The following is a 13,028-nucleotide window of genomic DNA, read 5'->3' as shown; positions in this document are numbered from 1 at the left end:
CGTGAATAATTACATGGCAGAAAACTCGCAATGAGAATTACCGGTTTCACATTAATACGCAAACGCACTCATGAGCTGTCTTAAATACAATATAGTGCTTCATAACAATACCGATGCACCTTTGTCCCCGTTTCTCTCGCCACTTGTCGTTTCGATTTCAAACGGAAGCTAATTCCTGTCGGTTTTGTCGCGCGCGTCGAGCATATCTATTATAATAGTCCTCGTTTTGAAATACATAGTTTGCTTTAAAATATTTAACATTGATATAATTTATTAAATGTCCTAATTAACACGCAATGAATATTCTACATTATCTCTTTCGTATCCAGCTTTTGCCATTATTTCATTTACATTTCACAGTTGTATGTGTATATCTCGTTTATAAATTAAAATAATAGAAAATGTAAATTTTTAAATTTAGTTTTAAAATTATTTATTTTAAAATTGTTTCAATTTACAAATATCTTTTAAGTTATAATTTAAATTTTGTTTTATTTTTATGCCAAGTATTAAATTTAAATGAGTCAAAATAAATAAATAAAAATTGTATTTTTACATTTATGACATTTTTGTAAAGAGAATTTGCGAAGAGAATTTAAAATACGCACACGTACATACATACAAAAGAGAAAAACTATTCCATTGCTATATCCATGCTATTTTATAAATACGACTCCAAATAGAATTATCTCAACAATTATCAACCATTAAAATACAGAAAAATAAAGTCAAACAACTTAACATCGAGTAATGTGAAAAAATTTACACGAAAAAATATTATTCACGAAAAATTCGAAAATTATTTTTTTAATAAATAAAGATTCATATTTCTCCAAGGTATAAAAGTAAAAGTGGCATACATTCTCATCGTATCTTGTAACAATTGTGCGTATTCTATCCTGAGAATTCATCTTTATATCTTCAATTTGTTTTCTACATACATACAAGATATTTCGCGAGATATCATTCTTTTCATTTCTTAAGAAATTCAGGGTCAGTATTTCATTAACGGAAATCTGCTTTAACATTGTCTTGCATCAAAGCTTTTTAATTTTCAAAGTTAAATATCTCGACAATTAAAGCGGAAATTAAAGTTATATTAACTAAAGTTTTCTCGAGTATTTAAGAAATAATGATACTTCGCTAACTATTTGTATCTTCACAGCTTAATTTATAATAAAACTTTCATGTTTTTAGTCAATACAAAATTAGTTCCAAAATTATCATAGCATCCGGAAACTTTAACAGGGAATATCGATAGCTGTGTAAGATTTATGACAGCCATACTTATGTTGGCGTGTTAAATACGTGGCGAAAAAGTAGGTCAATGCGGTACGTTATCATAATGCATCCTTTGTTATGACTGAAAACGCAATGAGATGATACATGTAATCAATTCGCAATTAAAAACTAAATGTCCTCTGCGGAATAATGTTATTAATAACGTGATTAGTATGCTACCTTAGCTAATATAGTACATCGTAAAATATGCGCGTGATTAACATAACTCGTTAAAAAATCTTTCTTCACAGTAATCTTTTGTAAAATGTTGCCTGAATAGTTACCTGTTTTCATGCTTGTAGGATTAAATTTTTCATTACTTCATTCTTATCTCATTGTGCATTTTCAGGTCGGTGAATATTCAGGGTACATCGAAGAAACAATCCTACAAGTTATTCACGTTAATTGACGATCTTCCCTTGAAGAGCACATTCTGTAAACCCAGCAGTTATCTTATGTGCAGTAAACTGAAGTCATTATAGCTAATCGATAGACGTATACCAATAGATTAGTATAGAACTATCTGAAGCCTTGTCATGTGCGACCTTACTTCACCTTTTCAACTATGTTTTGCTGTAAAAATCCAACTCTCTATAGATTCTATAAAAATATATAATCATAAAAAGCTATTCTTCCTGCCACATAATATAATATATTTTGCATTTCCTTTTTTTGCTTTAATTAATTGAGATAAAAAAAATTTTCTAACACAAGGAAATTTATATTTAATATGTAAAGAGTTCTTTATTCTCTTTTTATAATTTTTAGATTGTATTATTGAAGTAAATTGAAAAAAATAAAATAAAATAAAATAAAAGACTCTGTTAAATGTCATAAACCCCATTGTCAATTTCAGAAGTATCGACTGATTATCATTCCGATTATATCATCATGGACAATTTGATGTACAGATTGTAACCACATCACCATGAATAATTCTAATTACTTTTAACACGATGCATTTCTTTCTTGGGTAAAATATGAGACCGTAGTTCATTAGTGGTTTAATTAACGTTGAGAAGATTAGAAAGGAGGAACTCGACAATGACTTTAACTAAACGAAGAATTAAAAGCAATTTATAAATCTGACGCTATTATAGCGCAAATTTTTTCTTTGTTTCCTTTTCTTTCTTTTTTTTCAGAAAAAATTGATATTACTATGTAGGATATGATATGGACTCTCACGGACGCTATTCTGATACGATAGGGTCGTCCTCGTGTATTTTCCGATGCCACTACTATTACGCCGATATACGGAATAAAAGCAGCGGTTCTAAAAAGCGGTTTCACGCGGATGCGACCGGTATACGTCATAGAGTCGGATCATTTTTGCGCGACTGATTTTATCGACTTCTCCATTCAATAACGAACGAAAAAATATAGCTCCCGCGCAGCAAAGAAACGGAATAATATTCGAAAATGAAATGGAGAGATAAAAGAAAAAATAAATACTGACGCGAGAAAAATATCACCCTTGTGAAAAATACGCGTCCCACGCAATTTTTATATCTATCTTTGTTATACAGGGTTTACCAAAAGTGTGGAAACCCCTTAATATTTCGAAAAATACGCATTTTTAAAAAAAATGTTTCATACAAAAATTATAGGGTTTTATGTGGCGCATTACACAGCAACATTATTATGACCTCGAATAGCGTTGTCAAGGTTATGTGAAGGTCACCTCCAACTTTTTAAATGGGACATCCTATATGCTTTTGCATATTCTTGTAGCTTATCTCGAGAGCTTTCCAAAACACTATAATTAAGTTAGTTTTCATTAAGTACTTTCCGAGTTATGAGGCTTGAAATCATTTCTTAATTTTACATAAACCATAAAATATCTAGTAAAATATTCATTTTTCGATTATCTTACCTTAATACTTTTATGTACAAAATAATGAGAGGAATCAATTGGTGTAAAGAAAAAACATAGTTGTTTTTTAAAAAAAATATGTAATTGTTAATTGCAAATTACATATTTTTTCTTTAAAACAACTATGTTTTTTCTTTACACCAATTGATTCATCTCATTATTTTGTACATAAAAGTATTAAGGTAAGATAATCGAAAAATGAATATTTTACTAGATATTTTACGGTTTATGTAAAATTAAGAAATGATTTCAAGCCTCGTAACTCGGAAAGTATTTAATGAAAACTAACTTAATTATAGTGTTTTGGAAAGCTCTCGAGATAAGCTACAAAAATATGCAAAAGCATATAGGGTGTCCCATTTAAAAAGTTGAAGGTGACCTTCACATAACCTTGACAACGCTATTCGAGGTCATAATAATGTTGCTGTGTAATGCGCCACATAAAACCCTATAACTTTTGTATGAAACATTTTTTTAAAAAATGCGTATTTTTCGAAATATTAAGGGGTTTCCACACTTTTGGTAAACCCTGTATATTTATATTATATTTGTGTTTTAGAGCGAGAATGTGTATTGTCAAAAATATAAACATAGCGTACGGGAGAAGTGACAGATTCGAAGATTCCACTTGTGAGAAAAGAAAGAAAGATTTATATACTTCATGTTTCACGTTATCTTTTATGCGGTGAAATGCGTCGTTAAGTAAAAGCGTCCGCAAATGATGGTGGAATTTATGTCGCACGCATTTGCACACGGGTGGAAACATTATTCTACTTATATAAAGGAAAGCACTCGACGCCGCGCATAATGCACGGGATGCAAATATCGCAGTGTTGGTTTGTAAGACAATGGCTTGTTTTGTTTTAAACAACGTGAATTCTCTTTTTCTCTCTTTCTCTTTAGGGACTCTATGATTTTCGAGTTTTCTAGGAAAGCTTAAAGCTACTTTGAATCTACTCATTTCATACACTTGGTGTGTCACAGAAAAATTAAAAGGTGATCGAAAGGCTTCTCTAGAAATGAAAAGTACGAATTTACGCAACCATTCGTTGTATATTTGAAAAATTTATGACATGCAAAGAGTGTCCTAGATTTTTCAATATCTCTTTTTACAGGTTGAGCTATGTGACAGTAAAAAAATTTGGAACCAATTCCAGATCGTCGAATTTTTTATTGCGATATTTCTCTCGCGCGCGTTCCGATTTCAACGATTTCGAGTGGCTCGCTCTATCAAATCGATTCGAGTTTTGCTCTTAAAGTATATCCGCAACGGTTATTAAGTAAAGAAAAAGAACATTCAATCGTTCGAGCACATTGTTCTGAGAAATCTTTATATTTATGTGCGTTTATACTGGAGAGAGGCGAAAGTTAGCAGCAAAAAGTAGTATCGAAGTAAGGATACCGTGAACAGTCACGCGAGGCATACCAGCTGTTTTTTCAGCCGCTAAATCGCAAAATGTCAGTGCAAATGCGTAAATACGGAAACTAAGAATAAAACTTGTAAGATCTGGATCTTGAACGTATTACAGATTGTTTTGGCGGTAATAAACATCCTGCTAATTCATCTAACGCGCGAGTATTGACGAATGTATCGCGCATTTACGTAATCAACATTTACAGCATTGTCGCATACATAATTACAACACATCGTCGACAATTACCTCATCCGCACGAGGAAACACTTGTATCTCGAATGTTTGTTGAATAGAGCATTATTCGGAATTGCTGTTTTACGATCGTCAATACAGCTGACCGTTATACGGCTTCCTTCCGGTTATCTTCGTTTAATAAAAAAACCGTGACATGTATATTAAATGAAATAATATGACTCTTTTATCATTTTTTAAAATTATTTCGAATTGTTTCAAAAAGTTTGCTCCGTTCGTCAAATTATAGCAACGATGACAAACTTTATTGAGAATGGTTGAAAATAATTTAAAAAATATTCTTTTAATATGCAGCGAATTTTTTTTATATCAAATGTATATTTTTCGAAATTTTTCTAAAATTTAATTTAGTAACGTATAATATATATATTTAATTAAAATTGATACAACTTCTAATTATGATATCAAAATCTCATAAAAGTTGAATAGTAATTTTTCAAAAATCATTTCCTGCCTCGCGAAGCGAACTCCACCCATGACATTTTGGACGTACCTAGTGTTTATGATAAGCATAGCGCATTTCATGCACTTATATGCATACATATCCGTTTCACTAGCGGCATATGTTATCCAGCTTAAGATCACGCTTAGGTGTATAAAGGCTCCGCGACTCGAGACTATCTAAAGCCGAACGAGCTTCCGGCTTGGTTCGACGAAGTTTTAATGGTTCATCAGAAAAAGCAAACTGCGCGTCCCGCTAAATATAGATCTCGACTATGGCGGGCCATTACGTGCTCGCAAATTCCATACAAACTCCTTGCGGCGTCCCGCCATAGGAGAATCCTAACGTGCGTGAGTTTGCATCATCGCCAGGAATAAAGTTCTTATAATTCCCGTAATCCCGCTCTTCTCGATTGAAATACAGAGAGCGGAGCTCTTGCTTGTATGAGACAAAATCAATACATAAAAAAATTTTATAAAATTGAAATTCTCCCTATATATGCAAAATTGTATTTTTATAAAATATTATTTCGAAATATTATTGTTCTAAATTTCGAAAAAAATACGGTACTAAAAGTAATAAAATTTTACTTTATTTTATTTTTTTTTTTTTGAGAACTACAGGATTTTCTATAGACACGCGCATTAAGATTCTCTTATATTAAACTTTCTCGTTATTTCGAAATTATATATGCATTCTACTTCAAACGTTCTCAAACATTTCGAGCAAATAGTATTTCTGAACAACATTATTAACATTATTATACGTGAAGCAGTGAATTTTCGCATTATGTTCAGAGTGTATTCTAAGCATTTAGAGTCTTGTGTATCTATTATATCAGCAAATGCGAAGCAATGTATTACCTGATAACGAATAAAATTAATAGCAAATATTAATAAAAATAAAAAAACTGGATTCACACAATAACCGGATAACGAGATAATAAAATTAATAAAATGTATTAAGAACGATAATCTCGAGTGCATAGAATTGTTACGTATGTTATTACATAAAAAAATCACCGCAAAGTTCACCGCGCCGAGCATAGCTAAAGTCTTTATTTCTGATATAAGTCGCGAATCTATTTCTGGCAAGTCTCGAGTTCTATGGACGGCGGTATAAATCTTGATAATCGTCATGAAAGTTGCTCGTCGATAAAACGCCAACGCCATTCGTCGTAATGTATCGACGAGAAATAGAGCTTCGCTCAGAGATTAATGCCCGTCAAATAATAAAATATTAAATACTAAGAATCATACATGTCGAATGTAATTAATCATAACAATCAACAAAATTCCTGAGCTGTTTCATCTAAGCGGTATTGAATTAAATCTTGTATATATTTCGTAATATTTCGAAAATAAATTTTTTTTATATATAGAGATATAGAGAGAGATGGAATCTCTCTTGATTGTGCTTAGAATAGGTATGTCTTTTTATATAAAATAAAATTGAAATAAAAATTGAAGAACTGGTATTAATTGTTAACGATCGCCTGGTAACGATTATCTAATCTTATAATCAAGATACAACACTCACCTAGTGGAATGATCGACGAATGAACCGCCATCCAGGAGCCTCAGCTTGGCGAAGAGTACAGCACTGACAAACGGCACCGCCGTGAGCTCCTCGAGGTCGACCTCCACCGAGAATTTGTACTTCTTCTTCTTCATCATGAAGGCCATCTCACCCCTGAGGCCGGGGCACCGCACTTTGATGCCTGTTGCGTGTAACGTGCAGGTACCCGGACCTGCGGCAAGCGAGGGTCTCGAGGGTCTACCCACCGTGGCTTCCAACGATTTCACGTCTTCGAGAAACCTTAATTTCGATTCAACGTCCGCGGATGATTTCGGCCTGTCGATGCATTCGCGACCGATTTGCAACTTCCGGTCGTTCGTATTTCCTTGATTATCACTTTACGCACTTGTCAATCTCACCGTCTCGCGTTTCGCGCGCGCAAGGAAATTCATTCCCGACTTTTCAATTACGGAAAATATAATAGATCGGAAAAGAGGTAGCTTTGCCAAAGTTCTCCTGTTCTTCGGATTGGGATTTTTCCAATTTCTTGAATCAAGATTGCTTCTTGAGCGTCGCAAGCACTTGGATGGACTACGAGGGAGATTTGTATCGCGCGATTTTCACCACCGTGAATTCTCCCTCGCAAGAGGAATGTCTTAAGAGCTATCTGACGAATGACGACTTTGTGGTGATTCTGCCTCGCAGATGCTTCATCGACGTCGTCGTCTGTCGCTTCTATGTTTGTCAACGTCGCGTCGAGGTTCAATAGGAAGAAGTACAGCTAACGTACTCGAGCGCCATTTTTGTCCTCCGGAACTGCAAACAAAGTTTGGAATTGTATTACGCGATCGTAGGAAAATGGTGCGAGAAGGTAAAAAGTTTGACGGGTTTGTCACGCGCAATTCACGTATTGAGCAAAAACTAATGAATAAACAATAGACGCGAAAAATTCAATAAATTCAAGATAATTAATCTCGATATCTATTATTCGATAAACGCGAAAATTATCTAAATTGCCTAATTTGGTTAGTATTTCCGCCTTAATGATTAAAACTCTTTTCATTAGAATATTGAGGTCTAAGCTATATGAAATAAATATATAAAAGTTTTTAGATTTATGTGTAAATAATAATAATATAAATAATAAATAAATAGTAAAACATATTACAAACAATGTAATAATAATGACTTATATTTGCATATATTTTTTTTTCAAAACAGTTTCCGTCATTTTGACAGTTCCTAGAAACTGAATGCATCTATAAAATTTATTTTTCAACAAAATAATTACTCAAGTCAATATTTCAGGTAATCATGAAAATATATGAATCATCTATATATCTTTATATCTATATCTATATATCTCTATATCCATTTCAATGTGTAATGCAATAATAATACAAATTTTTAAAGACACAATCGAGAGAATTGAATTTATATATATTTTAATATCACAATAAAATTAAAATATATATAATTTCTAAATCTTCACAACTTTAATCAAGTAAACATATATAAAATTAAATATCCATCAAGTGAGATAGGAGATTCGAGCACAATAAAAATAAAAATTAATTATATGATTACACAGAAACGAGAGATCCAGAAAAATCCTACTATCTATTAAAACAAAGCATTGATAGCTTTTTCTCTCTATCTCTCTTTTTTATTTCTCTTTCTTTTTCTCATCTTCTCTATCGTCTGTGGAATGTTATCTTTCAAACAAGTTGCCAAGATAACGGCATTTTTATCATATTATATTTTGTTTATATAATTACACGTTATATCTTGTGTTGTCAATATATCACTTTGAATCATATATGTTTTATAATATAGGTCATTTAAAAGCACATCCCGTTGGAAAGTTACAAATGCTTGAGAGAGACGGAGATCGTCGCCAAATATTTTATTCAGCAATACCCAAATAATTAATTTACTGTTTAAGTTTGCTATTTTTTCGCATTACAGCTTGACCTAACGTCCTAACAAATTGCGAATCGTATCAATATGTCATGAGAAACTGACTTGTTTCTAAGAGGCAATGCAAAGTGCAAATTAGAGAAATTGACATTTCAAAAAAATACTAATTGCGCTCGAAAATGCAAACGAATTTCTGCAAATGCTTGTTCGCTTCCTGGAATCGAGTTTCGGAACGCAAATTAGATGAGCATGACGCGTCGATGTGATGTACTCAGCAAGTCGAAAACAGAAAGTTCCATTCAAAATAATTTGTAAAAAAGAAAATACGATAGTTTGACTGTAAACAACTTGTCATTCAAAAAAAACGAGAAATAAAGATCAACAATAAAGCGATAAAAATATTTGCTAAGCCGTTTCTGACGTAACAAGAAAATTTAATGTTTTCAACGCATTTTAAAATATGACTTTTTTCATTGCAAATTAAAATTTATAGAAAAAAGTATACATTTCATATATTTTCCCATAACATATAATTTCCAAATACAGTTGTATAAAATTATATAAATAAATAATTATATTTAGATGAACAAAATCACATTTTTTTTTCATTTAGATATTTTGGATTGAAAAGTTTTTGCTTGATAAACTTTTATTTTATAAAAGTTTATAGTTACAAGAGAGATATATATTTAAAATTGATTGCGCGCTAAAAGGTTTTAGAAAAATAGAACAACGCGAGAATTAAAAAAAAGTGATTCCAAATTGATTAAAAAAATCAACTAGTCAAAAGATCAAAATTAGCATAGTTCTATTAAATAATAAAATTTTTTTTATATGTTATCCTTAATAATTAAATTAAACGATTCAATATCTAATATGAATTTAAAATCACAACTTTTTTAATCACTTTTTTAATTTGTCATCTTAGATGAAAAAATAAAATATAAAATAAAATATATTTAATACTATTTTCGAAATAAAAGTTTCATCTCGCAAAATTTTGATTTAGAAATTTACTGGGAAGAATTTAATTCTCATTCAAGGTTGCTTCTATTCGATTGTGTTTCAAAAATTAAGAGGATATTCATTGATAACGGATTATCTGATCACTGAGCATCATTGAGATCTACTCGACAATTTCGCTACTCGCTTAACTGATTCAATTTTTGGACGAGAACAATTACAAGAATAAATCGAGAAACATATAATCCGCCATCGACAGGAATAATCTGCAGAGTTAATCTCCTCAAATAAAATGGAATTAATCGGATTTACACAGACATTTTTCTCACGCGAACAATAGAAACAAATTAGTTTCCCTCGTATTTTTCAATTACAAAGTACGTCTTATATGAATATCAATCGAGAGAAAAAAAAGATACGATATTTTAATATTATACCAGACTCTTTATGTCGCCCGTATCGATGATGCTCGACCTAACCTAGAATGCCTAATCACAGCCTCGTAGATGCAGGTTGTATTCGCGCACGCGACGCTCGTGAAAGTGGCACGGAAAAACAAACGGCGACGATAAGAACGCGCTTTATCACTCCCGGTCAGCCGTCAGCCAGCTGACAGCTGACAGATCGGCAACGCTAGACGGATAGGACACTGTCCTTATACGCGCGAATCGCTCGGCGCGCTTCATTTGGGAGCCGTCAAACTACACGTCAGATTACATCGATCTCCTGGGAGGGGAGGGACTACGAAATTAAAGCGACGAGGAAGGGACACGCGCGTACGACGCGTAATCGCGATGAAAGGGACCTCTCATTGGAAGAGAGCGAGGTGGACGCTGGTCTTCGCAATAATCTCTCGCGCGCGTCTCGGCGCCACCCGCTACTAACTCTAGATCGATCTGGAAGCTGTCACGAGAGAGCCTAATCTTTCAATCCCGCGGACGTGATCGTTCGCGCGCGAATCTCTCGAGGAATGTCGAATGGACGCGATGGGAATCCCAACCGCGGGATCCCGTCTCGCGCGATGGCAGATGCGATTTTATAACCTCTCGACGACACTCGCGATATCCCGACCCTGTGATCCTTTTCGTTCTCTCGCGTTTAATCTCGGTGTCGAGGATTTGAGGTTACCGAGTTCTTCGGATTCGGATGGGAAGAGGATACGGATGGTACTTACCGTGCTCCGTACGCTCTCGTAGGGTCCACCACGCTAGCCGATTTCACGCATCCTCACACTTTTCATGATCACACAGGCGTCTCTTCGCGACGTCGTCCACTACTACGGTCACTATAAACTGCCACGATGATTAGGGGGGACGACGACGACGCGAGAATGCGAGAGTCCCGTGAAACGAAGAGACTGCGAACGCTTCGTCACGTCCGATATAACGGAACCAAACGGAGCTCGTCTGGCTCGCCTACGAACTGAACCGAACTGCACGAACTGTGTTGTGATGCGGGTCGAGTTTCTCCCGCGCATGCGCGACGATCGCCATCTCATTGTCAGCAAAGTATCTAGTTTGAGAAAAAAGATGTCATTGTCGCGCACACAGAGTCAATAATGAAATTATTTATCGAGATGTGTAAATTAAAATGCGTCATTCGTTTCTAAATATTCGCGCATCATGGCTATTAGATATTTGAGAAGTGAATAATAATTTTAATAATTTTAATTAATAATTAATTTAAAAAGCAATAAAATAAAATTTTAATAATTAATAACAAAATAAAATTCTAATAATTTTAATAATAATTAATTTAAAAATGCAATAACAAAATAAAATTTTAATGATAATTTTATTCTTAAAGCATCATTACTTTCGTTTCTCGAATAACGGTCACAGCTGACAAACGTAATGCGATAAAATTAGCGATAAATTTTTGGAAAATTAATAAATAATGCAAAATATGTATGCGAATACAATTAAAATAATTTATTAATAATAAATTAAGTAATTTTAATAAATAATAAATTGAGTAATTTATGCATTCTTCGCGTAATCTAAGATCTTGTTCATAACAAATACAAATTATCAAATACCTTCATCAATATTTCACACGTACGTATGTATGTTTATACGTCGTTGGATTGATTAACATTGTCAGACGCTGTCATCGAATACGTATAGTGTAGAAGGATCGGATCAAATTCCATTGGCCAGAATTTTGTGCGTATGCATGAGTGACGTCCCGCCCACGTGATCTTCGTAAATTTGTGCTCCTAAATACAATGTGAAAATCTATATAAATTTTCTCTATTCTTTTAATATTTACGTTAATGGTATATAAAGTATAGGCGTTTTTCAGCAAGCGACACAGAGGATACGGTGTAACACAGTGGATCATTTCATCCTTGTTTACATTCGGCAACAAGGATGAAATGATACACTGTGTCCTCTGTGTCACTTGCTGAAAAATAACACTGTGTCCTCTGTATCACTTGCTGAAAAACACCCCATGTTAAATGATATATTGAGCATTATATATATTAATTTTTTATATACTCGATGTTCCAAAAATTAGAGAATAAATTTTCAAAGTTTATTCTACCTTTTGTATCGATTAAAAATATATAAGTCCATACAAACTCTTCTAATTTTAATTCTTTATTTTTGAAACAGAATTTTACCTTAAATGTCTGGAGTAAATAAACAAATAATAATGTATATTATTTCTTTAAATATTTTTTTATTTCTTACCTGTGAGGGGATAACGGGAGGTAATTTTACTTTATAACGAAGTATGTTGTACGTATGCTATTGACAATTTATCTCGTGATTTCTTCTTGATTGTACATGCGCGAGGAATACACTTTGAAGTGACGCAACTCGATATCTAAAACTGGCTGTCGCTATCTTTGCGCCATCTTTCGAGTATTCTCGATCATCGGCTGAGAACGTGTTTGATTGGCTGCAAGCTTTGACGCAACAATTTATAAATGCGGATGCAGCATTACTTTTCTAGAGTAAAATACAACGAAATTTTCAAAAATGAAAATTATAAAATAGTAAAAAAATAAAATATGGAATTACATGTAACACATTATATAACAATTATTAGAATAAGCAACAATTATTATAATTATAAGAATAATATATCGGGAAAGTAACATTTATTACGCAATAAATATTTCTTTTAAGAAAATTCGATAAATTATATGCGAATGATCCTTGAAGTAATTTTTTTAATATCTAATGCTGCGTACAAATATTTATATTTAATAAATATATATATCCAACATACACACACACACACACACATTTATTTCTTATTATTTCTTTTATACGATATTTCGTAAGCGTGATGAAAGAATAATTAACATGTTATGATCGAAGAAATCTATTTACCAGACTTTTATTCGTGATAA

At 32.8% G+C, this 13,028-nt stretch overlaps 1 protein-coding gene across 6 annotated transcripts in view; it reads right to left on the bottom strand.

Moving 5' to 3' along the window:
* LOC145972488 (early estrogen-induced gene 1 protein) overlaps positions 1 to 13,028 on the bottom strand; it is a 66,903-nt gene that overhangs the window by 53,022 nt on the left and 853 nt on the right. For 3 of the 6 annotated variants that reach the window (XM_083101157.1, XM_083101163.1, XM_083101159.1), the window contains exons 2-5: positions 12,361 to 12,621; positions 11,703 to 11,882; positions 10,839 to 11,176; positions 6,803 to 7,597 (exon numbers count right to left, since the gene is read on the bottom strand). In XM_083101157.1, coding sequence (XP_082957283.1) covers positions 6,803 to 6,948 — 146 coding nt within the window. In that variant the 5' untranslated portion in view covers positions 6,949 to 7,597; positions 10,839 to 11,176; positions 11,703 to 11,882; positions 12,361 to 12,621. Of the gene's footprint in view, positions 1 to 1,565; positions 1,715 to 6,802; positions 7,598 to 10,101; positions 10,241 to 10,838; positions 11,177 to 11,702; positions 11,883 to 12,360; positions 12,622 to 13,028 lie in introns of those variants that run through there. The other 3 variants (XM_083101158.1, XM_083101160.1, XM_083101162.1) reach the window with 3 other exon arrangements.

This window comes from Camponotus vicinus, unplaced genomic scaffold, assembly GCF_025532165.1.
Source record: "Camponotus vicinus isolate PSW18456_S1 unplaced genomic scaffold, iyCamVici1.0 SCAF_5, whole genome shotgun sequence".
NCBI classification, from domain to species: Eukaryota; Metazoa; Arthropoda; class Insecta; order Hymenoptera; family Formicidae; genus Camponotus; species Camponotus vicinus.
Note: the sequence above shows the minus strand (reverse complement) of the source record. Positions and strands in the feature narration are given on the sequence as shown.